Source organism: Ipomoea nil, unplaced genomic scaffold, assembly GCF_001879475.1.
Source record: "Ipomoea nil cultivar Tokyo-kokei standard unplaced genomic scaffold, Asagao_1.1 scaffold0482, whole genome shotgun sequence".
Lineage (NCBI taxonomy): Eukaryota > Viridiplantae > Streptophyta > Magnoliopsida > Solanales > Convolvulaceae > Ipomoea > Ipomoea nil.
The window spans coordinates 3338253-3364069 of NW_017616910.1; the positions used below are offsets into that span (position 1 = coordinate 3338253).

General features: G+C 35.7%; 1 protein-coding gene and 1 long non-coding RNA gene across 2 annotated transcripts; both read left to right on the top strand.

The window, feature by feature from the left end:
* Positions 1 to 9916: 9916 nt before the first annotated feature.
* Positions 9917 to 10536, top strand: LOC109173539 (uncharacterized mitochondrial protein AtMg00810-like). Its single transcript, XM_019322779.1, has 2 exons — positions 9917 to 10414; positions 10477 to 10536. Exons 1-2 carry the CDS (start codon positions 9917 to 9919, stop codon positions 10534 to 10536), a joined length of 558 nt encoding a protein of 185 aa, XP_019178324.1.
* Positions 10537 to 10621: 85 nt separating this feature from the next.
* Positions 10622 to 25480, top strand: LOC109173597. The gene is made up of 3 exons (XR_002052925.1): positions 10622 to 10700; positions 13087 to 13093; positions 25468 to 25480. It is a non-coding gene; the product is annotated as an uncharacterized LOC109173597 (long non-coding RNA).
* The last annotated feature ends 337 nt before the right edge of the window (positions 25481 to 25817 follow it).

Here is a 25817-nt window from a genome sequence, read left to right on the forward strand (position 1 = left end):
TTAGTTCCTGTGAGGTCAGGTCTTTCCCGTGCGGTCAGTGCGGCATACACCATTAGGTATGCATAAATGCACCATATAGTGTTCGAAAATACACCAGAATGAAATGCCAAAAAATACACCACACATAATGGTGTATTTACGAACACTGTGTGGTGCATTTATGCATACCTAATCGTGTATGCCGCACTGACCGCACGAGAAGACCTGACCTCACAGGAACCTGCACGGGAAGACCTGACCTCACCAGATATTGTTGGCAGTGTGCCCAGTGTGCATGTAAGTATGTTAATGTGTGCACGGGCGTTGATGGATGGTTGTGATTTTTCTTCATACGCGTTGTGTGCATGCAAGTATGTTAATGTGTGCACGAGCTTTGATGGGTGATTGTGATTTTTCCTCCTACTTGTTGTGTGCATGTAAGTATGTTAATGTGTGCACGAGCTAATCCCATAAATTGTTGGCAGTGCGCCCTGTGTGCATATAAGTATGTTAATGTGTGCATGAGCTCAACTTTTTATTTTAAGAGGGGTTTGTATTTCAATGCAACCCTATATATATATATATATATATATATATATATATATATATATATATATATATATATATATATATATTGGTTCCAGTGAGAACAAGTCTTCCCGTGCGGCATACATCATTAGGTATGCATAAATGCACCATACAATGTTCGAGAATACACCAGAATGAAATGTCAAAAAATGCACCACACAAAAAAAATACACCACTCATAATGGTGTATTTTCAGACACTGTGTGGTGCATTTATGCATACCTAATGGTGTATGTCGCACTGACCGCACTGACCGTTGTTCTCATGAGTCGGCGTGGACAAGTCTTAACCATTAGAATATGAAGATCTAGGGTTTAAAATATGGAATAAAAGATTTTTAAAAACTTCAATCCCTGATTTTGTGTACTATTTAAGTTGAGTACTCAAGGCTTAGGGGTAAATTTGGAATGCCAATTGCACACTAATCCCTGGGGTTTTGCAATTTCAATGGAATAAATGAGTATTTCCTCCTCCTTCGTCAGTTATGTTATAGGCTGACTCAGTTGCACAGGAGCTTCCCATTCGCACCCTAGCTATGATAATGAAGACTTTCCGTCGTGCCTCCCTCTTCTCCATTGGATGTCTCCATTGGAATAAATGAGTATTTCCATTGGTTGTTCTTGTGTTTTTTTTTGGGTTTTTGTTGGCGAAAATCGTTGTGTTGGGTCCAGTGTTGCCAAGGGTGGTGGTGGCAGCGTATTAGCGTTGGTCCATTGTTTCCTTGGGTTTTCAAACCCTTAGTTTGGGTTTTCATTTGCTTTGCAATTCCCTTTTTTCCTAATGCACAACTATTAATGGATTGTTATCTTGGTATTTGCTATTTATGCAACCCTGTCCATCCCATGGTGTGCACACATACAGTTCTATGTGTGCAACTGAGCAAATGTGCATGTTATTTTAAGTAATTATGCATCACAAGTTTGGTGTGCATGCGTTTAGTTTTACATGTGCAAGTTAGCACTTGTGCATCAGAAGCATGGTGTGCTTGTGTTTAGTTTTACTTGTGCAACTGATTAACTATGCAGCAGAACCATAGTGCCCATGTGTACAAATCTAGAAGTATAACTGAGCAACTGTACATCTAATCCATGATGTAGATGTTAATGTCTTCCTCATAGCCTGTCAGCGTTGCTTTGTCAATGGTATGGGGTTTGGGCAATATCCCCATAGAAAATTACTAGGTTGCACAGACGTGCCTTTGCCGTATATTGTACTCATCATTTAATTAGCTTATATTATGTTGATGTTTTGTTCGTGTGCTACCCTACTAATCTATATGTGCAATTCATGTTATATTCTTGACTACAACTTGAATTCTATGCACTTTACTATTTGTTGATCTGCAACCCTGCTGTACTTTTTTGTGCAATTCACGTTATAAGTTTCGCTTCAAGTTGGTTTCTATGCACTTCACTACTTTTCCGTGTGCAACTATCCATGCCATGAACAAAGAAAACAAAGCTGCCATAAAACACCCAGAACCATTAACAAAGGCAATCGTCATAACCATAAAACCAACCCCTAAAATCATGGACAATATCTTAAAATCTGAAAATTAATTTAATAACATTTTAAATGTGAAACAAAATTACCATAAAAAAAAAGAACCTTGTAGAAAAACAAAAAATGAAAAAGAAAAAAAAATCTAAGTCATTCATAATACAAAGATCAATGGATATAACTAGTCCAAACGGACTCTTGGGAAGGGGTGAGATCACCCTATTTATATGATTGTGAGATCAAATCATAGTCATCTGTAACACCCCACTTTTCTTAATCTTAATTACAATTCTAAAACCAGAATTAATATAAACTGAGCAGCGGATAATCAACTTAATAAATAAAGAGTTAATTCCAGTAAAGGTCCTCCAATTATTGTGATTTTCCACATTTAGTCCTCGTCTTTTAATTTGGACGAATTAAACCCTTGACTATTAGAATCTTTCCATCATTAGTCCTTCTGTTAAATCAACGTTAGTTTGACGCTTAAATCAGGGATAAAAGAGTCATTTTATATGCTGGGTGTCCTTTGACTGGGCAAAGTCGGATTTTGTAGCCACGGTGTGGTTCATGTTCTCTTTGCCCAATTATGTCCTTTTTTTTGCTGTTGTGCTTGAAAAACACAGTAAAATCACCCAGACAGAGGATCACACTGATCATAAATTCTCAGAGAGAAGTAAACACGAATCTGGGCTGGAAGATTCCTACGTTCTATCCACCCTATAACTGAGACCGTGGCAGCAACACAAAGCCAAGAAGGAAACTTGTCAAGAATCCACCGATGTGGGCAAAATTGTCAACGTGTGGCAGGATTCCGACTGCAAGATTGAAGACCACTATCACCAGAAGTGTGAGTAAATGCCCAATTAGGTCCTAAAATCTGAGTCCAAACGCCGGGAAAAAACAATGGGTTCAAACGCCAGCGCACATATTTCTTCTTCTAAAGCCAGAGATAATGCCCCCTTCTGGATAAGAGCCACCAACAAAGGCATGCAAAAATGAGAGACAAGCCGCATTAAAGGAGAGAATTCATCGGAGAAACCCAATACAATTAGGCCGAGAACTCAGAGCAGATAAGCAGCGGCAGAGCAGGAACACACAATTGTGAGAGGTTCGAAGGGGGGGAGCTGAGATTGTCGCTACACCGTCCATGACGAGGAACTGTCATAGCTTTCTTCCCGTACGCTCGCAGCAGTACTGGAAGCCTTAGAGCACCCCAATGACCCCCCCCCCCACCCCGCCCTCCCCGCCCCCCCCATCCATGAACCAACTGATGATATGATGGAGGAAGAAGTCGTTGCTGACCAAATTAGGAAAATGCTATTTGCCAAAATCTTTTTACGCAGGTGTAGGTGGCAGTAGGAGTAGAGTACAAGTGTTCATGGCATTGTTAAATAGGAGAAGTGATTTTATCTTTGCTTTTTGTTATGTTTCACTGTTCTTTTATTCAGAGATCGACGAACTACAACACATAAATGACATTTGAATCTCATGTGTAGCTGGTGTGTTTGCAACCATACATCTTCTGGTGTGTAGCTGGTCTGGTTGCGTTCTACCAACTGTACTGATGACAAAGCATTCTTCTCTAATGAAGTAGTTTGTGGTTGCCTGACGTTCTGGGAAGGACTATGCCTAGTAGCCGAAGATGCAGTCGGAAAATGCATGTGACCTGTATCTGGAACTAAATTCTCTTGTCAGATGACGACGATATATAGTTGATTCCATGATTTTTCTCTGATGGCCGTGAGTTCTCCATTGTTCAATGCTTGATCAATCTGGTTCATGCATATCATCCAAACTCTCCCAATTGATACGCTCTTCGCATACCAATTAAACCACATTTCTTAGACACTTTCAATTGCGTCATTTAATCAAACAACTTGCGTTCAAGATTGAAGAACATGAAGACGATATGTGCTGACTCTGAGTCTGAGAGAGAGGGTGGGAGAGGAGAGAAGACAAAGAAAAAGCATGAAGACGATACTTTCCTCAGAGACGATGAGCATCCCAGACGGGTGAAGATCAAGGTGAAGGCAAAAGAAATTGAGGTTGAAGGGCCGAGAGGGAAGCTTGTGTGCAACTTCAAGCATCTTCAACCTTGATTTCCAGCTCATTACCGACGTGGGAGACCGGAAAAAGGAAACTGAAGGTTGATTCCTGGTTATGGTCGCGCAAAACCACCGCCACTATAAAAGAAAAGATTCAAGAACATGAGATGACTCTTTTATCCCTGATTTAAACGTCTAACTAACTTTGATTTCACAGAAGGACTAATGATGGAACGATTCTAATAGTCAAGGGTTTAATTCGTCCAAATTAAAAGACAAGGACTAAATGTGGAAAATCACAATAGTCGGAGGACCTTTGCTGGAATTAACTCATAAATAAACTAGTGGGAATGTCACCGCCACAACCACCACTCCATGGTGATTGCACAGGCTAAGGATGGAACTAGAATAATAAAAGTAACTAACATTCATATTACTCAATCAAAAGTCATAAGGGGAAAAACACCCCGATGTCTAGTCATCAAACTTCATCATCAAACATAAGTCTACAAATCCGTCAAAATAAACATCATAATAAAGTACTAAGAGTTTAGACTACTAGATCTACTAAGCTAGTCTAACTCGATCATCTCTCAAACGCTATGCCCACCTGAAAGGGGTTTTACAAAACAACACATAAACAAGTAGGAAAACACCCGTTAGCACGAAGTTAAGTAAAACCACACTCAACCTTGTAAAGTACTATAGAATATACTTTGGAAAAACATTTGTTCACATACTAAATCAAACAATCTCATCACATAGACAATTGTAGATACATACTTTATATATGCTTGCAACCTATAATATCAACAGGCATGCTTCAATACAAATGACTCAACAACATAAATAATCCAACACATAAATATCACAACAAACTCATCATAACGAACTCATGCTTACAAGCAATTTCATACTATTAATCAATACGAAAACTATCTTCATGCTTTCAAGTTCTCATCATGCAAACTGGATATATAAGACTTCAAAATGCAACTAAGCAATCATACTCATAAACAAACACCGCTAATCATTCTCATTATGCAATCTCATGCAATACTATACTCAAATGCAATCTCGTGCAATTCTATACTCAAATGCAATCTCGTGCAATACTATACTCAAATGCATTCTCGTGCAATACTATACATATACTCATACACTCGTTTGTAAAAATAGAATACTTTTCTGTGGAGGTCTCTTTGAGTCATAATGACTTGCTTTCTTTCTTTCTTTTCTTAGAGTCGCAATGACTCACTTCTTTCTTTCTCTTCTTAGAGTTGCAATGACTCACTTTCTTTATAAATGGACGAGGTAGGAACTTCACCATAGTGTGAATGAACCTATCCGGGCACGGCGTCTAGCCGACCTAATACTCTGCTCGTCCACCGAACCACTCTCTTGGTTCTATGCTCAAACTCTGTGGAATCTGGTATCGAACTATCAGCGTGCACACCCCCTGACCAGGATTCCAAGCTTGGCGGGCAGTTTCCAACCTCGTAACATGGAAATACACCGCGTTACATATACTGGACCGCACTGTCCATAATAATCATCCGAGAGGACATAGTCCAAACGGGGTCTTCCAAAACCTCACTGATATAGATAATATATAAATATATCTCTCATGTACCAATCTCTTGCATGCTACATCTCAACAACTTCTCAATGCATCAAGACAATGATATACCACATGCTCATGAATTTTTTAAAATAATACTTAGGCTCACGTTGGCCACTTATGCACTTTTAAAAACATGATATACTCAAAATGCAAAATACTATACAACATGCTTCAACTCCATATATAAATCACATAGAACTCTCAAGGACACAATATCATGCTTGGTTTGCAATATATCAAACTCTATATATTTCTACCATCAAAATAGACTTTAAATTTCATTGAACATACAACACATTCTACTCATGCTTTTCTAATAATTCTTATTCACAAAGTGATCATGCTTCTCTATTCATTTCATAAATAGCATCAGGAAGATATTATACAACAATACTCAATGGCAGTGAACACAAATTATACCACTGTGAGGCATTTTCATCTCAAAAATCCACCATAACATGGTCGTTTCTAATCCAAATTCAACAAAATACAAACCAAAACGTGCGTCAAGACGGCCCCGAGGTACCGAGCCACAAGGGTGTTAAGGATATGTGTGTCTGACATTTTATCTCTTTATATTTGTATAGTTATGTTCCTGTAGAATAGGTGTGTTGAACAAGTTGTTACAGCCTCCTACTATTCTCCCTCTCTTGTATACTATTTATAGCTCATTATTTTACATCAATGAAGCACAGTTTATAATCTTTACATGGTATCAAAAGCATTGAATCTCCTACGAAGTTTTTTTTTTCCCCTACCCACATGGCTTCCACTACTACAGCCACAAACGATATAATCCAACTAAATGCCCCAAACAAACTTTCCCATTAAACTCAATACCACGAATTTCCCAGTGTGGAGATGTCAAGTCCACTCCACACTTATTGGGTTTAATCTTCTGGGTTACATCAACGGTACCACCACGGAACCCGCCAAATTCACTGATACTGCTCAAACTGCCGTTAACCCAACCCATCTAATTTGGTATCGTCAAGACCAAATCATTGTTAGTGCACTTCTCGGTAGTTGTACTGACACCATACAACCCCTCATCTCCTCGGCTACGACAGCCCACGATGCGTGGCAACGTTTGATTGCTAGTTACGCCAGTGCCTCTCGAAGACGTATCATATCCCTCATGGTCAAGCTCACGAAAAATTCGAGACGGTCTCGGTCCATTACGTCTTACCTCAATGACATGCGAGCCTTAGCTGATGATCTTGCGCTGGCTTAGTGTCCAGTTTTGGATGAGGATCTAATTGTTTATATATTAACTCAGTTAGGGGAGGAGTACAACTCTATTATATCTGCCGTCCGTGTTCGTGAAAAGCCAATTTCCTTTAGTGAATTGGCGGGCATGCTGACTGACCATGAACGTCAGCTAAAGGCAACGGATGAGACGCGGCAATCGGTACTGGTTACTGCCAATATGACTCACCGTGCTTCGCCACCCCCATGGTCTAACCAGCAGTCAGTTTCCAACCGGAGGGCCCGTAATAATGCCTATAATAACAGCGCCCACCGACAAAATTGGCAACAAGGGGGTAACAATCGCTCTAGTATTATTTGTAAGTTTTGTCATCTTACAGGTCACGAAACCAAGGTATGTCGCAAGCTAGTCAGATTTCTTAAAGAGCATAATGTTGTCCCTATGCAACCGTATATGTCTCCTACAGCTAATGCTGTGACTGGGGCGTCTCCTCCCTGGATGTTTGATAGTGGGGTATGGCACCATGTGACACCAAGCCTCGCTCCTCTGTAGACTTTCACCGAGTACAGTGGATCGGATGAACTACGCCTAGGTGACGGTAATTCCTTACAAATATCCCACATTAGCCAGTCTGTCATTCCCACTCCTTCTAATGTTCTCACTCTAGATAATGTCTTGCATGTCCCACAGTTACACGCTAATTTAGTTTCTGTTTCCCAGTTATGCAAGACTAATCGTGTGTCTGTTGAATTCTTTGATTCTCATTTTTTGGTCAAGGAACTTCGAACGGGGATTCCGCTTCTACGGGGGGCGAACATTAATGGTGTCTATTTTGGACCAGTTGTCTCTCACCCAATAGTTCATGCTACTCAGTTGGCTCGTTTGTCTTAGTGGTATCAACAACTTGGCCACCCGTCGAATAAGGTGTTGCAACTTGTGTTGCAACACTGTAATGTTCCATTCTCCATGTCATCTCTGCGAAATTTTTATTGTTCCTCCTGCAATGTTTATAAAAGCCATAAACTGCCTTTTTCTAAAAATACACTTGTTAGCACTAAACCTTTGCAACTTGTTTATATTGATGTGTGGGGACCTACTGAGTACTCTATTGATGAATTTCGTTATTATGTCATTTTTGTAGACCACTTCTCAAAGTACATTTGGCTGTATCCCATGAAACGTAAATCGGATGTGGGTTTCCAATATTCATTCAGTTCAAACAGCTAGTGGAAAAATATTTTAGCCTGTCAATTGTTTCTGTTTACTCAGATAATGGGGGCGAGTTCATGAGACTTGGGATGTTTTTTAATACTCACGGTATCTCTCATTTCACCACCCCGCCACACACTCCTGAGCTCAATGGTGTCGCCGAGCGACGGCACAGGCATGTCGTGGAAACTGGCATGTCTCTTCTTCACTCCGCGTCTTTGCCGTCCTCATACTGGATCTATGCCTTTCAGACAGCCGTATATCTTATTAATCGGTTCCCTACTCCGACTTTAGGTAACCAACCCCCGTTTTATGTCTTGTTTCAACAATTGCCTAATTATGCCAAGTTACAACCCTTTGGTTGCCTATGTTTTCCCTGGTTGCGTCCCTATAACACCAAGAAACTACAACCAAAGTCACGTCCATGTATTTTCCTTGGCTAGTCGAACAGCCAATCCGGTTATAAGTGTCTAGATTTTGTTTCGAATCGTATTTATGTATCTAGGCATGTGAGATTTGTGCTCCATGTGTTTCCTTATAACGATTTGCAAAAGTCATCTAACAGCTTACCTTCTGATTCTCATGATTCAGAATCACGCAATATTTTGTGCAAGTCGTCTCCTTTGTCTACACAGGTAGAGCCCGTGGGTTTTCCAACACCAGTCCCAACACCGGTTCCAACTCCAGTTCCAACACCAGTTCGAACACCCGTTCCAACACCAGCTCCAACTCCAGTTCAGAGTCCAGTTCCAACTCCAGTTCTAACACCATCACCGTCAGCTGCGTCCAATTCATCGTCTCCCACTGTCTCAAAAAATGGTCAACATGTAGCCCAATCTGTGTCTGACTCACAAACTATCTCCACCTCCGACACGTCTCAACCGTTGCATAATGTTCGTCGTTCCACCCAGGAGCGTCGTCCTAATACAAGATATTCCGATTATGTCATTAATCAAGCCACTCCCCATCCCTTGCCTCCTGCTTTAGAACTTTTTACCGTCGCCCAGGCTCTTAATGATGCTCGGTGGAGGAAAGCAATGGATGAGGAGTTCGAAGCACTGCAATGTAACAACACGTGGCAACTGGTTCCCCGTGGCGCGGTCGTTCCGATTGGCTGCAAATGGGTCTTCCGTGTTAAGCGCAAATCGGATGGGTCGGTTGATCGTTTTAAAGCGCGGCTTGTCGCTAAGGGGTTCTTGCAGACTGTTGGACGGGATTATTTTGAGACATATAGTCCGGTTATGAACCGGTCACGATCTGTATTGTTCTAACCATTGCTTTGAGTAATCGCTGGGGTTTGCGCCAGCTAGATATCGATAATGCGTTCCTTAATGGAACATTGCACGAGGAGGTGTTTATGGAGCAGCCTCCCAAGTTTGTTGATCCGTCATTTCCAACTCATGTATGCAAATTGATCAAAGCATTATATGGTCTTAAACATGCTCCAGGGCTTGGCACTTAGAACTTTCCCAATTCTTGTTGCGTTGTGGGTTTTTGAAGTCACAGGCAGATGCGTCTTTGTTTGTTTATTCTACTAATGATATTATTGTTTATTTCCTGGTGTATGTTGATGATATTATCCTAATAGAAAACAATGTTGCGTGGCTTGACAAGTTTGTTGGAACTCTGTCAGCTCAGTTTGCTCTTAAGGACCTGGGTCTTTTGCATCATTTCTTGGGCATTGAAGTAGTCTCGACTCTTAATGGCATGTTCCTGTCTCAGAGTTAATATATCACAGATCTTCTGGTTTGATTTAAGATGGATGGTGCAAAGTCTGTTTCGACACCATTGGCTACTATGGGCAAGTTGCTACCTGCGCAGTCTGGTAGTGTTGCGGTGGATGTCAGTCAATTTTGGCGTCTCCTTGGTGCGTTGCAGTACTTGGTCATCACTAGGCCTGATGTATATTATGCAGTTAACCGTCTCTCGCAGTTCATGCATTCACCGACAGAGCTGCACTGGCAGGCAGCCAAACGGTTGCTACGTTATCTAAAAGGAACGGTTTGTCATGGGTTGTTTTTCCGCACTGGGCAACCACTGTCACTGAGTGTTTATACAGATGTTGATTGGGGCGGTTGCACTACCGATGGCCATTCCACCACCGCATACTTGTTGTATCTTGGTGATAATCTCGTTTCTTGGAAGTCCACCCGCCAGAAGTCCGTGTCACGCTCGTCGACGGAATCTAAATATCTAGCCTTGGCGAATGCTGCTGTAGAGGTCTTGTGGATAAAGAATTTGCTTCATGAGATGCAGGTGCAACTAGTGAAACAACCAGTTATGTTATGTGACAACCTTAGTGCGACATATGTGTGCAGAAATTCGGTTTTCCATTCACGTATGAAGCATCTAGTGCTGGACTACTTCTTTGTTCGTGAATTAGTCTCTAATGGTTCACTGGTAGTGCGGCACATTCCTTCGTCAGCTCAGCTAGCTGACTTCCTCACAAATTCGTTGGGCCGCTCTTTGTTTCTTCTATTCCGTTCCAAGATTGGAGTCTCCGACGGATCCTCAATCTTGCGGGGGCGTGTTAAGGATATGTGTGGCTGACATTTTATCTATTTATATTTGTTATAGTTATGTTCCTGTAGAATAGGTGTGTTGAACAAGTTGTTACAACCTCCTACTATTCTCCCTCTCTTGTACACTATTTATAGCTCATTATTTTACATCAATGAAGCACAGTTTATAATCTTTACAAAGGGCCCATGACACCTGGCCCGAAACGACACGTAGGTGAGCCACAAGGGCCCGACCACTGCACAGAGATCACTCAGGGACTATGGGGCGGGGCTATGCATAACCCGCCCCCTCAGGCCGCAACATTGCCGGGCCTAGGCAATGGCCCTCTCCTAGCGTCACGCCCTAGGCCCGGCCGGCCACGGCTCTAGCCAACGGCCCTCTTGATGGGCCGTTGGCTATGGCCGTTACTTCATCTGGTGCACGTTGTCTGTACACCAGATGAACTCTCTTCATCTGCAATTCAATCTCAGCCAACTCCGACTCATCCAAAACATTATCAACACATCATAGACAAGTAATAGATCACTTCCTAGCTCAAACACATCAAAATCTAACATTTCTACTCATTTCTACCTAATAAACAAGGCTTCACCGAGCCAAAATTCAAAGTGGGAGTCCATGGGGTTATACCTTTGAAGCTTCTTCTGTAACTTTTCCATTATGTCACCATTAAGTAGTGCAAGTTAATAGGTCATTTGTGGCCATAATGTTGTGGTTTGAAACAGAAGTAACGGTTTCCGTTACTTAACCTATAATGATGGCACGTAGGTTATATATATATGTATGGTCCTCCCACTGATCTTGTGACTTGAGACACTACACCATCTAGTTGTACAGGAGATTAAGTGGTAGACAAAATTCTAAAGTGTTCTTCAGACAATGCAACGGAGATTACAACTATGGCTGGAGATGCTCGATCATATGCTTCCGATATAAGGTTAGATTACCTGTATTGTTTTGTATATTTATAACATTTGGTATCAAAGCCTGTTTAATTTCTGCCTAGTTGATAAATTTGCATGTGATATATATTTTGAATTATATATTATGCAATATAAGTTTTATTGCTGTTTTTTTTCCTGGAGAATATGTTTGCAGTATGAATATCAGTATGATATTTATGATTTACACAAATTATTTTGTATATATATTTTTAAAAAAAGTAAAAATCCAACCTGCTGCATGTTTTCCCCGGAGAATTTATTTTCCTAACTTTCTGTCTTCATTTCCAGCCACTCACCGACGACTGCGTATGAGTTTCGGACGGTCGCCAGTTCACCCTTTTCTCCCATTTCTCCCATTTCTCCGATAACTGCTATTGGGAGTCGGAGAAATGACAACTATGGTGATGATGAAATCATTACCATAAGGTTCGTCGTCGGCGTTGCATTTTCCGACTAGAAGCAGTGGCGAGAACGGTCGCCGTTCATGTCCTGGCGCTGCGTCGCAGATCCGAGAACATACAGATCCTCTGTGTTCCTAGTGGCATAAAGGTCTCCATCCCCAAAGGCTCTTCGTTTCGGTGGTTGGCTGGCTGACGGAGTCGAAGGGCCGCTACCCGCTGGTTTTGTGTCAATTAAGATTTCGTTCTTGTGGGAATTTTTTTTATTTGGTTTTGCCTGGTCGAGGTGTTACCGTATATTTTTTCCGGCAAAGCATGTCAGCACTACCGCCAATTATGATGGGTGTCTAGTGGTGTGAATGGCAGGCGATGGGGACTGTTTTTGTGTTGTTCAGTGCTGCAAACATTCCCCTAGCCATTTCCGTTTGACGAATATCGGTGGTGGTGCCGTTGGTCGTCCCGATTGGCATCCTGAGCCGTAGCACCGATGGAGTGGTGATTTTGTTGTTCGCTTACTGTAATGCAGCACCGCCGAGCCATTGTTTGGGAAGAAGGGTTTACGATTTCGTTGTCCATAAGCATCGTCATTGAGGGTTGCCGATATGTCTTCGTTGGAGTGGCTGTCCACCGGCGTCTGCATGAAGTCTGGTTAGCTACTAGTCTTTTGCCATCGTTTCCAGCGGGCAGCAGACGGGTTGAGAAGCTCTGAAGGAAGGCGATACAGACGTTGCGCTATTACTACTCCATTAATGATCTTCAATATTACGCTTTTCCGCACTCCCTCATAGAATTGGTACGTCAATTGATTACCATTATTATTGTTTATTTTGGAGCCATTATTCCGGAAATCCCGTCCTTGCCGTTTCTTGTCCTTAATTAAAGGGTGTAGTTTTTCAAATTGGTTAGGATTGTATTGCTTCCTGGTATTTGCAGTATGTTTTAGAAAATTGCCATGATTGTGCTAATTTCTTTAATTATGGTGATAAAAAGTTCCGTCTAATAATTTTTTTTGATTATGCCTTTATATGAACTAGTATTTGCACCTGTGCTATGCACGGAATAGATTTGTTGTAATATATCTAAAAACATAATAAGTCTCAATCAAAGTTATATCCCTCATTTATGTCCATGTTTTTTATGCTAACCATTTTGTACATTGTGCTTTTAGAGTTGTACTATATAATTTTTTGGACAAAAATACCCCTACCGTTATAACTTCAGTTATCTTTTCCATTATTGTTACCATGCACATGCATCCACAATATATTTTCTTATATTCTTTAATGATAATAATATTTGTAGATATTATATATTGGATTATTATAATAAATATATTTGATTTCATGTACATTTTACTTAGTAGGAATTTGTTAGTTATTTTTAAAAATATTAATATTTGGCATATATTTTTGCGCATCGCGCATAGAAAAGACTAGTTAAGAATATATGAATCAATATATAATTGTTTAAATTAGAACATCAAATATTATATAGTACAATTAAAGATATGATTTGGATCGTTTATATATTTTGATGTTATCACTGCTTGAATTTGTGCAAATAATTGCTCAAATTAATAGTTAATATCTAGATGTACAGATGCGGTGCTATAACTTTGAAGATTTTATTTATCATTGTTTAGTATTTTTATAAATTAGGCAAATGTGCTCGTTTTCTAACAACTCAGTTATAGAAATGAATTGATATCTTTATTCATTTGTATGGAAGATATATTTTTTTTGTCTAGATATATAGCAATTTTTTTCATTTAAAAAAAAACTTAATATCACTGATTATATTTACACATTATTGAAACCTCTTTGTAGACGACATTGGTAGTGGCAACACAATCTTGTCCATCGTTGTCTAGAGCTAACACCTTCAATCCATCAAGACCGGTTACTTGGATGAAAATATATAATGGTAGAATATCACTCAATTAGTTATCCTTTTATATTTTCAGTCAATTAGTAATATCATATTCATTTTTAGCCAATTATTTTTTTTCGATCAATTAGTCAATTAGAATATCAAAATGCAATGATATTTTTACCTAATTTTCGTTCCATTTTTATTTGATGATGTAGATATTATTATTGAAATATTTCCGTTTCATTTTTAATTTACCTTTACTGTTGTTTAAAATATGCATTTACTATTGATAATGTTGAATATTATTATTGAAATATTTTCCTCCAATTTTTAATTTCCATTCCATTTTTAATTAAAATGAAATGATCTAACAATTTCTTTTTTTTTTATTTTAGTCCATTATGGATCATTTTTATTTGCAATCAATTGTTAATATTCATTTCCTTTTATATTTTCAGTCAATTAGTAATGTTAGATTCATTTTCAATCAATTATTCATTTTTATTTTCAGTCAATTAAAATATATAGATGTAGTTCCTCCCAAGTACTCTGTCGGGCCGGGGTGGGGGGCCCTTAGGGTTGGGGGTTCAACCTTTTGGGAGAAAAATATAGATGCAGTGATATTTTTACTTAATTTCTGTTCCACTTTAATTTGATGATGTAGAATATTGTTAATGAAATATTTCCGTTTCATTTTTAATTTACCTTTACTATTGTTTAAAATATGCATTTACTATTGATAATGTAGAATATTATTATTGAAATATTTTCCTCCAATTTTTAATTTCCATTCCATTTTTAATTAAAATGAAATGATCTAACAATTTCTTTTTTTATTTTAGTCAATTATGGATCATTTTTATTTGCAATCAATTGTTAATATTCATTTCCTTTTATATTTTCAGTCAATTAGTAATGTTAGATTCATTTTCAATCAATTATTCATTTTTATTTTCAGTCAATTAGAATATAGATGTAGTTCCTCCCAAGTACTCTGTCGGGCCGGGGTGGGGGCCCTTAGGGTTGGGGATTCAACCTTTTGTGAGAAAAATATAGATGCAGTGATATTTTTACTTAATTTCTGTTCCACTTTAATTTGATGATGTAGAATATTATTAATGAAATATTTCCGTTTCATTTTTAATTTACCTTTACTATTGTTTAAAATATGCATTTACTATTGATAATGTAGAATATTATTATTGAAATATTTTCCTCCAATTTTTAATTTCCATTCCATTTTTAGTTAAAATGAAATGATCTAACAATTTCTTTTTTTATTTTAGTCAATTATGGATCATTTTTATTTGCAATCAATTGTTAATATTCATTTCCTTTTATATTTTCAGTCAATTAGTAATGTTAGATTCATTTTCAATCAATTATTCATTTTTATTTTCAGTCAATTAGAATATAGATGTAGTTCCTCCCAAATACTCTGTCAGGCCGGGGTGGGGGGCCCTTAGGGTTGGGGATTCAACCTTTTGGGAGAAAAATATAGATGCAGTGATATTTTTACTTAATTTATGTTCCACTTTAATTTGATGATGTAGAATATTGTTAATGAAATATTTCCGTTTCATTTTTAATTTACCTTTACTATTGTTTAAAATATGCATTTACTATTGATAATGTAGAATATTATTATTGAAATATTTTCCTCCAATTTTTAATTTCCATTCCATTTTTAATTAAAATGAAATGATCTAACAATTTCTTTTTTTATTTTAGTCAATTATGGATCATTTTTATTTGCAATCAATTGTTAATATTCATTTCCTTTTATATTTTCAGTCAATTAGTAATGTTAGATTCATTTTCAATCAATTATTCATTTTTATTTTCAGTCAATTAGAATATAGATGTAGTTCCTCCCAAGTACTCTGTCGGGCCGGGGTGGGGGGCCCTTAGGGTTGGGGATTCAACCTTTTGGGAGAAAAATATAGATGCAGTGATATTTTTACTTAATTTCTGTTCCACTTTAATTTGATGATGTAGAATATTATTAATGAAATATTTCCGTTTCATTTTTAATTTACCTTTACTATTGTTTAAAATATGCATTTACTATTGATAATGTAGAATATTATTATTGAAATATTTTCCTCCAATTTTTAATTTCCATTCCATTTTTAGTTAAAATGAAATGATCTAACAATTTCTTTTTTTATTTTAGTCAATTATGGATCATTTTTATTTGCAATCAATTGTTAATATTCATTCCTTTTATATTTTCAGTCAATTAGTAATGTTAGATTCATTTTCATTCAATTATTCATTTTTATTTTCAGTCAATTAGAATATAGATGTAGTTCCTCCCAAATACTCTGTCGGGCCGGGGTGGGGGGCCCTTAGGGTTGGGGATTCAACCTTTTGGGAGAAAAATATAGATGCATTGATATTTTTACTTAATTTCTGTTCCACTTTAATTTGATGATGTATAATATTATTAATGAAATATTTTCGTTCCATTTTTAATTTACCTTTACCATTTTTTAAAATATGTCTTTATTATTTGATGATGTAAAACATTATTATTGAAATATTTACTTTCCATTTTAAATTTTCCTTTTACTTCTCAACAAAAAAAAAAAAAAAAAAAAAAAAAAAAAGACTTTGGACTTCTAAATACTTGCCCACATTGATAAGCAAGACATTATGTTTGTAAGAGGAGCATTGCGAGCTCCTCTTTCCAAACTGTGACACCCCAAAAATCCACATTTCAATCCATGAATTAATTGAGTAATTAATTCTATATCTTTTGAGGAATTGATTCCTAAAATCCTGATTTTTAATACTCAAGGACTAGTATTTGACTAGTCAATCTTTAAGTTGTGTTGTACCTTGTGCTTTGAGGAGAGTTCCCTTGTTCCTTACACTTTCTAAGGGTTAGTAAGGGTATTCTTGTCTTTTCACCCAAAGTTAGTATTGTAACCTAACCTAGAAGACTTCTTCATTTCATTCTCTACAATTCCTAGAAAATAGTTCTACCTTCTCTTTGGAAAAGAAGAGTAGCTTATTCTTCAAGCCAAGTTGAGACCCTTGTCAAGATTCCAAGATTTGCTTCCAAGATTCAACCATTCACCTACTAGGGCATCTAGGAGGGTAAGATCTAAGTTTATCTTGTGTTTTTGGTTCCATCTTAGTTGTCTTTTTCTTAAAGGTAGGATCTTTATGATCTTTTGGTTTGATCTTGAAGTGGGTTTGGATAGTGAGCCTTGTGAAGAGCTTGTTGTGGTGTAAAGTGAAGTCTTTGGTCTTCAAGAGGTAACTCATGCTCTACAAAACCTATTTTGCTTACCTATATGTGATTTCTTGGATTCTACTTGTTCTTTGCTATGAAATGTGAGGGTTTATGCATTTATCTTGTGATATTGCATATCTAGAGCTTGTGTTTAGGGTTCCTTTCTGCCATTGCTTGGCATTTTCCATGATTCAAGTCATTTTGTTGTATTGGGTGAGATTTGGCATGTTTTGGACTTGAATTTGTGTTTGGAGGAGGAAATCCCCGAAGGGATTATTTTGCCCAGGAGTATGTACCCGCGGGCGGAACGACGGGTCGAGCTCCACCCGCCGGTACAAAGGCTTGTGGGTAGTGTACCCGCGGGCAGAACCACGGGTGGGAGCCTACCCATGGGTCCACCCGCGGGGAACACGTTGGTCTTCGTTCGGGATTTGTTCCCTGTGATTTGTGTGACTCGGTATTTGGTCTTTTGACTTCCCAATGTTCTTTTGTGGAACTATTTGAGCGTCTTCTTGATGTTTCGTAGGTCTAGAACTATATGGTAGGTAACCATGTTGGAATTTGGTGTCTTGAATCGTGCCAAGTGTTTAACATTGTGCTTCGTTGAACCAAGAGGTGTCTTGTGTGTTCCTCGGAACTATCTTGAGTTTCCCCGTTGTTAAGCATGCTACTTTATTGTCTTAATGCTAGCGTGTGTGTTGTTCGTACCTTCCGTTTGGTTGATGTTAACTTGCGTTATACATCGTTGTTGTCGTTGGGTGGTGACCCATTCCTTGATTGAGTATGTTTCATACCTTCGTTGTGATCCATTGTTTGACTCGTGTGAGTTGTGGTGCATGTGTGGCTCTACCTGGATTGCAGGATTAGTGGTATGGGACACTAGTCACTAAGGTATTGCAGCGGTCCTCGTGGTGGCCGTGACGTGATTATGGAGTTGTGGCCTGAGTGATGGGTCCACGTGATTGGGGGATAACATGTGTTATCCGGGCATGTGTTGCCGTGATTGGTGGTGTTCGTTGGTGGTTATAGGTGGGGGACGACGGTCCCGGGGGTATAAGGTTGGACTAAGAAGTACAGGGGTCTTGGAGGTAATGGTTGGAAAGAAGGTACAAGGTTGGGGGTAGCCATAAGGTTGGAACAGGGCATAAGGAAGGCATACCAACTCGTGATGGGTGATGTTGCGAGGGCTTGTAAAGCCGGCGTTGTGTGATCTTCTCTCGTGAAGTGTGTAGTCACGGAGGCTTGTGTTGTTTTGGCATGTGTTGCCGTTGGGTGAGTCTTTATCCTTGTGTGTGGTTAACCTTTGTGGTTTGGGATGTGTTCCCGTGTTGTCTTTGAGGGTGATGAGTCTTGTGTTGACTGTTGATCTTGGTTTTGACTTATATATATGTATTCCGTTTCGAAAATGGTTTTTATTACTTATATCTATCTATTTATGATACTTAACGGTATTGGTGGGTTACCAGCATTATTCGCTGACCGGGCGTCGTCCCAATGTTTATCTTTGTATCTTTCAGGTGATGTTTAGACGAGAGCGATGTCTAGAGCCTGGTAGCTTAGCACCTTTATCTTTGCTTTTGTGGCCTATGCGCCAATGTAGTTAGACTGATGTTTTGGGATAGATGTTTACACTTGCAGATTGTTTGCCGTAGCGTTTACCGTGTGGGGTAGACGTGGCGTGACACCCCGTTGGATTTCTTTTATCCAGTTTCGTTTTACCTTCCGCTGTGCTAGTTTTGTTGTTTAATCTGCATGTGTTAAAGACTTTTATATAGGTCTTGTTTGGGGGGTGTTACACAAACTCTCTTTCCAAACATTTTCAACGTGAGATCAAAATAATCCCACATCATTTACAAAGGGAGACTGTGTCCCTTTTGTTTTGTTTTTGTTTTTTTTTTTTTAATTTTAATTTTATTTTATATATCGTTTTGTTTGGATTATTATTATTATTATTATTATTATTATTATTATTATTATTATTATTATTATTTGATTATTGACAAATTCGTCATTTTAACAATTTATATTTAATCAAAACAACAAAAATATTATTTAATAACTCAGTAATTTGCTCCAAACTAATAAAAACTAAAACAACACATAAATTTTGGGTTAATCTTTCCCAACCCCCACTAATAATAATAAATAAATAATAAATAACTAAAATAAGAAGACAGAGCTAAGATTTCTTAAATAAGAATCTTTTGATTTCTCAATACTTGCCACATTAATGAACAAATAATTATGTTTCTACCTTTTATATAGAGGAGCTAAACAACTCCTCTTTTCAAACATTTTCAATGTGAGATCATATACAAAGAGAGCCCGTGGCTCCCCTTTGTTTTTTTTTTTTTTTTTTTGGTTAATTTATATATATATATATATATATATATATATATATATATATATATATATATATATATATATATATATATATATATATATATATATATATATATAGTTTTGTTTGGATTATTATTATTATTATTATTATTATTATTATTATTACTAGTAATTCACTCGCGCGATGCACGGAAAAAATTATGTTATTATTAATATAAATAAAAAATAGAAAAATTAAAATATTTTAAATTATTTAATATACTAATATTTTTGAGCTTCCATTGGTCAAGTATTTATTATTTTTATAGAATACAAAATTACAATTAAAATTAAAATTTTGTATGATTAATATAATCTCTAATTATGTGCATATTCAAATAAACTTATAAGAGAATTTACATAATTACATTGATTTATTCTTAATTTTATTTCATTTATATTATAATTTTCACAATACGAATAATAACTAAGATAATTACATTTGGAAAGCAAATTTCAAATTTTGTATGAGTAAATTTAAACTCTAATTGAACACATTTTTATATGATTATATAATATATAGCTATTTTATTTTTCAAAAGTACATTTTTTATATGATTATATAATATATATATATATATATATATATATATATATATATATATATATATATATATATATATATATATATATATATATATATATATAGTTATTTTATTTTTCAAATGTTGTGTTTTTTTTTTTAAATAATAAAGGATGTTGTGGCATTAATTGTAACATTAATTACTTCTCAAACCATATAGCTTTATAATAGTTAAGATTGTTGTTGTTGTTATAATTTGATTATTGGCAAATTCGTCAAAATTTTAAGAAATTCGTCTGTTTAACATTTTATATTTAATCAAAACACAACAAAAATTATATAATAACTCAGTAATTTGCTCCAAACTGCTAAAAACTAATACAACACATACATTTCGAGTTAATATTTTACAACCTCCACTAATAAATAAATAAATAATCAAATAAGAAGACAAACCTAATTTAGGCTTCTTTCATAAGAATATTTTGACTTCTCAATACTTGCCCACATTGTTAGACAAACAATTATGTTTGTAAAAGGAGTATTGAGCATTAATGCTCATCTTAAAAACATATAATTGCTTAATTGCCCATCAATGTTGGCAAGTATTGAGAAGTCCAAATGCTTTTTTTTTTTAGTGTTATTGACCCGACAAATTATTCTGTGGAACTGTGTCCACCTTGCAAGGTAGACACGGTTAAAAAATTATTCATAATTATGAATATATAGTTCAAAAATTATAAATATATTGTTCTATAATTATGAACATAGTGTTGTGAACATAATTATGAACATATATTTATGTAATTATGATATAGAGATTCAATAATTGTGAATATGAAGTTCAAAAATTATGAATATATTTCTTTATAATTATGAACATATAGTTCAGCAACTATGAATATAAAGTTCTATAATTATGAATATAGATTTCAATAATTATTAATAATAGTTTTTTTTTTTTTAATATTTCCACTAACTTTACATTTTATAAAATATATAATCGAGATTAATATTTCTTTCTATCTCAGATAAACGTTAAGATGCAAACTTCATTTTACATATTTATTAATACATTTTATCCAAGTAATTTTTATATTTTTAGTAACTTATTAATATTCAAGTATTGATATTCATTTCATTTTTCAATTGGCATAATTTCAATGAAAATTTTTATATTTTCAGTAATTTATTAATATTCAAGCATTAATATTGATTGCATTCTTACTTTTTAATCAAGTATAATAGAGTGAATTCCATTTTTGGTCCTATTGTTATCGGGACTTTTTCAATTTTAGTCTACCATTATTATTTTTGCCACATTGCGTCCACTATTATTAAAAGTGTTCCAATTTTAGTCCATTTTAAGATTTTTCGTGGTCTAAAATTTGAACACTTTTAATAATAGTGGACGCAATGTGGCAAATATAATTATGGTGGACTAAAATTGAAATGACCCCTATAACAGTAGGACCAAAAATGGAATTCACTCAGTATAATATTCATTTCATTTTTTGCATTTGAGTCAATTTCGAAGCATTTTTAATTTTCAATCAATCTATACTATATATAAAAACAAAATTCTGAAATTTTAACTTCCCGCCCAATTCCTAAAAAATCTCTCTTCCCGATAAAATATATTGATTTCTACTTTCCCATTCGTACAATAATTCTGGGTAAAAATTCTATTCTAAAATTATAAAATAGTGTAATGCAATTCCCTTTGCACATCTAATCTATACTATATATAAAAACAAAATCCTGAAATTTTAACTTCCCGCCAAATTCCTAAAAAATCTCTCTTCCCGATAAAATATATTGATTTCTACTTTCCCATTCGTACAATAATTCTGGGTAAAAATTCTATTCTAAAATTATAAAATAGTGTAATGCAATTCCCTTTGCACATCTAATCTATACTATATATAAAAACAAAATCCAGAAATTTTAACTTCCCGTCCAATTCCTAAAAAATCTCTCTTCCCCATAAAATATATTGATTTCTACTTTCCCATTCGTACAATAATTCTACAACATCCTGAAATTTTCACTTCACGCCCAATTCCTAAAAAATCTCTCTTCCCCATAAAATATATTGATTTCTACTTTTCCCATTCGTACAATAATTCTGGGTAAAAATTCTATTCTAAAATTATAAAATAGTGTAATGCAATTCCCTTTGCACATCTAATCTATACTATATATAAAAACAAAATTATGAAATTTTAACTTCCCGCCCAATTCCTAAAAAATCTCTCTTCCCGATAAAATATATTGATTTCTACTTTCCCATTCGTACAATAATTATGGGTAAAAATTCTATTCTAAAATTATAAAATAGTGTAATGCAATTTCCTTCGCACATCTAATCTATACTATATATAAAAACAAAATCCTGAAATTTTAACTTCCCGCCCAATTCCTAAAAAATCTCTCTTCCCGATAAAATATATTGATTTCTACTTTCCCATTCGTACAATAATTCTCGGTAAAAATTCTATTCTAAAATTATAAAATAATGTAATGCAATTCCAATTGCACATCTAATCTATACTATATATAAAAAACAAAATCCTGAAATTTTCACTTCCCGCCCAATTCCTAAAAAATCTCTCTTCCCGATAAAATATTTTGATTTCTACTTTCCCATTCGTACAATAATTCTGGGTAAAAATTGTATTCTAAAATTATAAAATTGTAAAAGCTGTGAAGTGTCAAAAGTTCGGCAAGGCATAACGTTTTACTCGGTTGTCAGTTTTGGACAATTATTTTTTTTAAAATTGCGTATTTTTTCGAGATCTATCCACCGCAAACTGCCGTAGGCGGTTTGGCCAACCAATTTCTAAAAAAAATGCTTTATTAAATAATTTCTAATAAAAAACTACGAGAACCTTATGTTTTATTAATGAATTTTTAAATTTTTTAATTAAAAAATTGCCCCGTGCATTTTTTAATAATCTCTCTTTATAATTGGTCAAATTATTTAATTATGGTAAATTAGGGAATAATTAATGATGGTAATAGAAATCCTAGAAGAATATTTAATTATTGTTATATTCTTCGAAAAGGAAGAACCCTAAAGCCCCCCCCCCCCCCCCCCCCCCACACTGCGGCCCGACAATCATGGTGACTGAACTGAACATGACCGACAGAGCATTTGGGAGGATGTAAATCATGGTGACTAAATTGAACATGAACCACAGAGGCTAGACCGGTGCTCACTGCGCACAAGAAGCCCCCTCACTTTGAGAGGTTGCTCCCACACTGCCGCTGGTGAGACTCGATCCCCGGTCATTCTTCCAAAGTTTCACCTCTATGACTAGTTGAGCTACCCATGCGAGCTTAATTATTGTTATATTATTATTGTGACTCACGGATTACAATACAAGAATATTTAATTATGATTATATTATTATTGTGTGCCTCCCGACCATTATATACTAACAAAACTTGAAACAAAACTAATAATAATAATAATAATAATAATAATAATAATAATAATAATAATAATAATAATAATAATAATAATAATAATAATAATAATAATAATAATAATAATAATAATATAAGTGGTAAAAATAATATTTAAAAGTAATTAAGTGTTAATAATAATAGTAAGAATATTAACGTAAGAATTATAACATAGAATAAATCGTAATAATTAATAACTATAGTCTAGGATTAAATTTGAAATTGTCAGGAAAAATAAGCGACCTCTAGTGAAATTAACTCTTAAATAATTATATATCGATTTAAATATTCTTAATATATTACAACAATTCCATTCTGTGCATCGCACGGGTGAAAATACTAGTTATTAATAGTCATTTCTTATTTTAATTGGCCTAAATTCTGTGTCGTTTTTATACTCAGTTAATAATTATTTTTCAAATATTCTTTTAAATACTATAATTTCACCTATGAACATGGTGTCGATAAACGAATAAAACAAATGAATATTCAAAGTAATGAAAACACATTAAATCTTTCAATTTAAACATAAGATATAAATTTAAATTTTTAAATATAAAATCTATATGCTTATTCGTGCACTTGACAGAATATGCTTATTACCAAGTAATTATAAAATATCATACATATTATTACCCGTTATGCTATTATATTATTACCTAATTAATATTTGTTTTACACGGTATTACCAATAGAATATTTAATTATCTGCAAAGTTTGAGCGGAAAAATAAAATACCAAATATATATTTATATATATATATATATATATATATATATATATATATATATATATATATATATATGCGTGTGTGCGTGTGTGCGTGCGTGAGTGCGTGCGTGTGTATTAGGTATTATTTTTATAATTAAGGTATACTATTATTAAATTGAAATTATTTAAAATATATAGATCCACATTAAGAAAAATCTTATTAATTTCTGATATTAAAACTATATATTTATATTAAAGAGTAAATACCGGCCAAGGTCCCTCGAGTTTGGTGGTTTCACCACTTATAGTCCCTAACTTCCGTAATTATCATCCATGGTCCTCCGAATTGCAAAATCTGACCATCTGTCATCCTTCCGTTAGTTTCTTCCATATGTGCCGTTTAAAGTAAGGATAAAATTGTCATTTGCCTTAAATATTTCATTTTTAATTTCTCCCATCTGGGCATTCTTCTCCTTCATTCATCCCCATTCTTCTTTAATCTCTCTCTCTCTCTCTATCAACGTTATCTAGCTTGTAGAGATTAATTCAGTCCAAGGCTAACGGTTCAACCTTACTGCTATTACCGTTACTTCCAAGTCCCTCTCCACCCTCTTCTCCTCCGGCGACCGCCTCAACTGTTTCTGTACTTGTCTTTCGAAACCCATTTTCCGGCCACAGCGCTGCCGCCGCCGCTTCGGAATCCGGGCACACCGAGTTTTATTATTAGTCCATGGAAGCTATTGAAATTAGTTGGACCTATGAGATCTGTCTGCCTTAAAGTTTCAGTTTTAGTGTTTATCATATAGAAACATGGCAACGAAAATGACATGGTACATAAGTACATTCTCTGGAGACAAATGGATGAATGTGTTGGTTCTATTTCAGGTCAAGATTTGGTAGATGGGATAAGATCATTGCCACATTTTTGTTTCCTGTAGCCTGTAAGTCATCCTCACAGGGCTAGGTGGCGACCGGTCACGCGTAAACCCAGGGGATCAAACAATTTTGGTGTTTTGGGACACACATAAGGTCCTTGAAGTCACAACAAAACTCAATTGCACTTGACTCCAAGCAGCACCAACTTCTGCCTTTTTCTGTTGTCCTTTTTAGCTCCCTCTAAAATCTTTTCTCTTCTGCTCAACTTTGGTGTTTTGTGGTCATACTTCCATAGTGGGTTTTCTCTCTTTTGAACTCCCCAAATTCTGCTGTTCGTTTGCCGATTCGGATCCCTGCAATTGGAGAGAGTTGTTCTGCTTTTAGCAAGAACACCCAATCTCTGCCATTTCTCTCGTCTATTAGAGCCTGGGCATTTTCATCATTTTTTCTTTTGACATCTCCATTACTCAGGCGTTCGAGTGGCTCACGAACCAACTCTGGAAGATAACGTTGAGAGAGAGAGAGAAATTAAAGAGGAATGAGGAACGAATGAAGGAGATCAAAGAAGGCCAGACGAAAGAAACTAAAAATGATTTTTTTAAGGAAAATGACCATTCTATCCCCACTTTAAACTGTCCAAACGGATGAAACTGACGGGAGGATGACAATAGGTCAGATTTCGCAACTCGGAGGACCACGGATGGTAATTACAGAA

What these genes read in the sequence shown, in the direction of transcription:
- LOC109173539 (XM_019322779.1), top strand. Translation starts at nt 9,917, where the DNA reads ATGGATGGTGCAAAGTCTGTTTCGACACCATTGGCTACTATGGGCAAG. An exon ending in ATTTGCTTCATGAGATGCAG is followed by an intron (nt 10,415 to 10,476) that starts GTGCAACTAGTG and finishes ATATGTGTGCAG; the next exon opens with AAATTCGGTTTTCCATTCAC.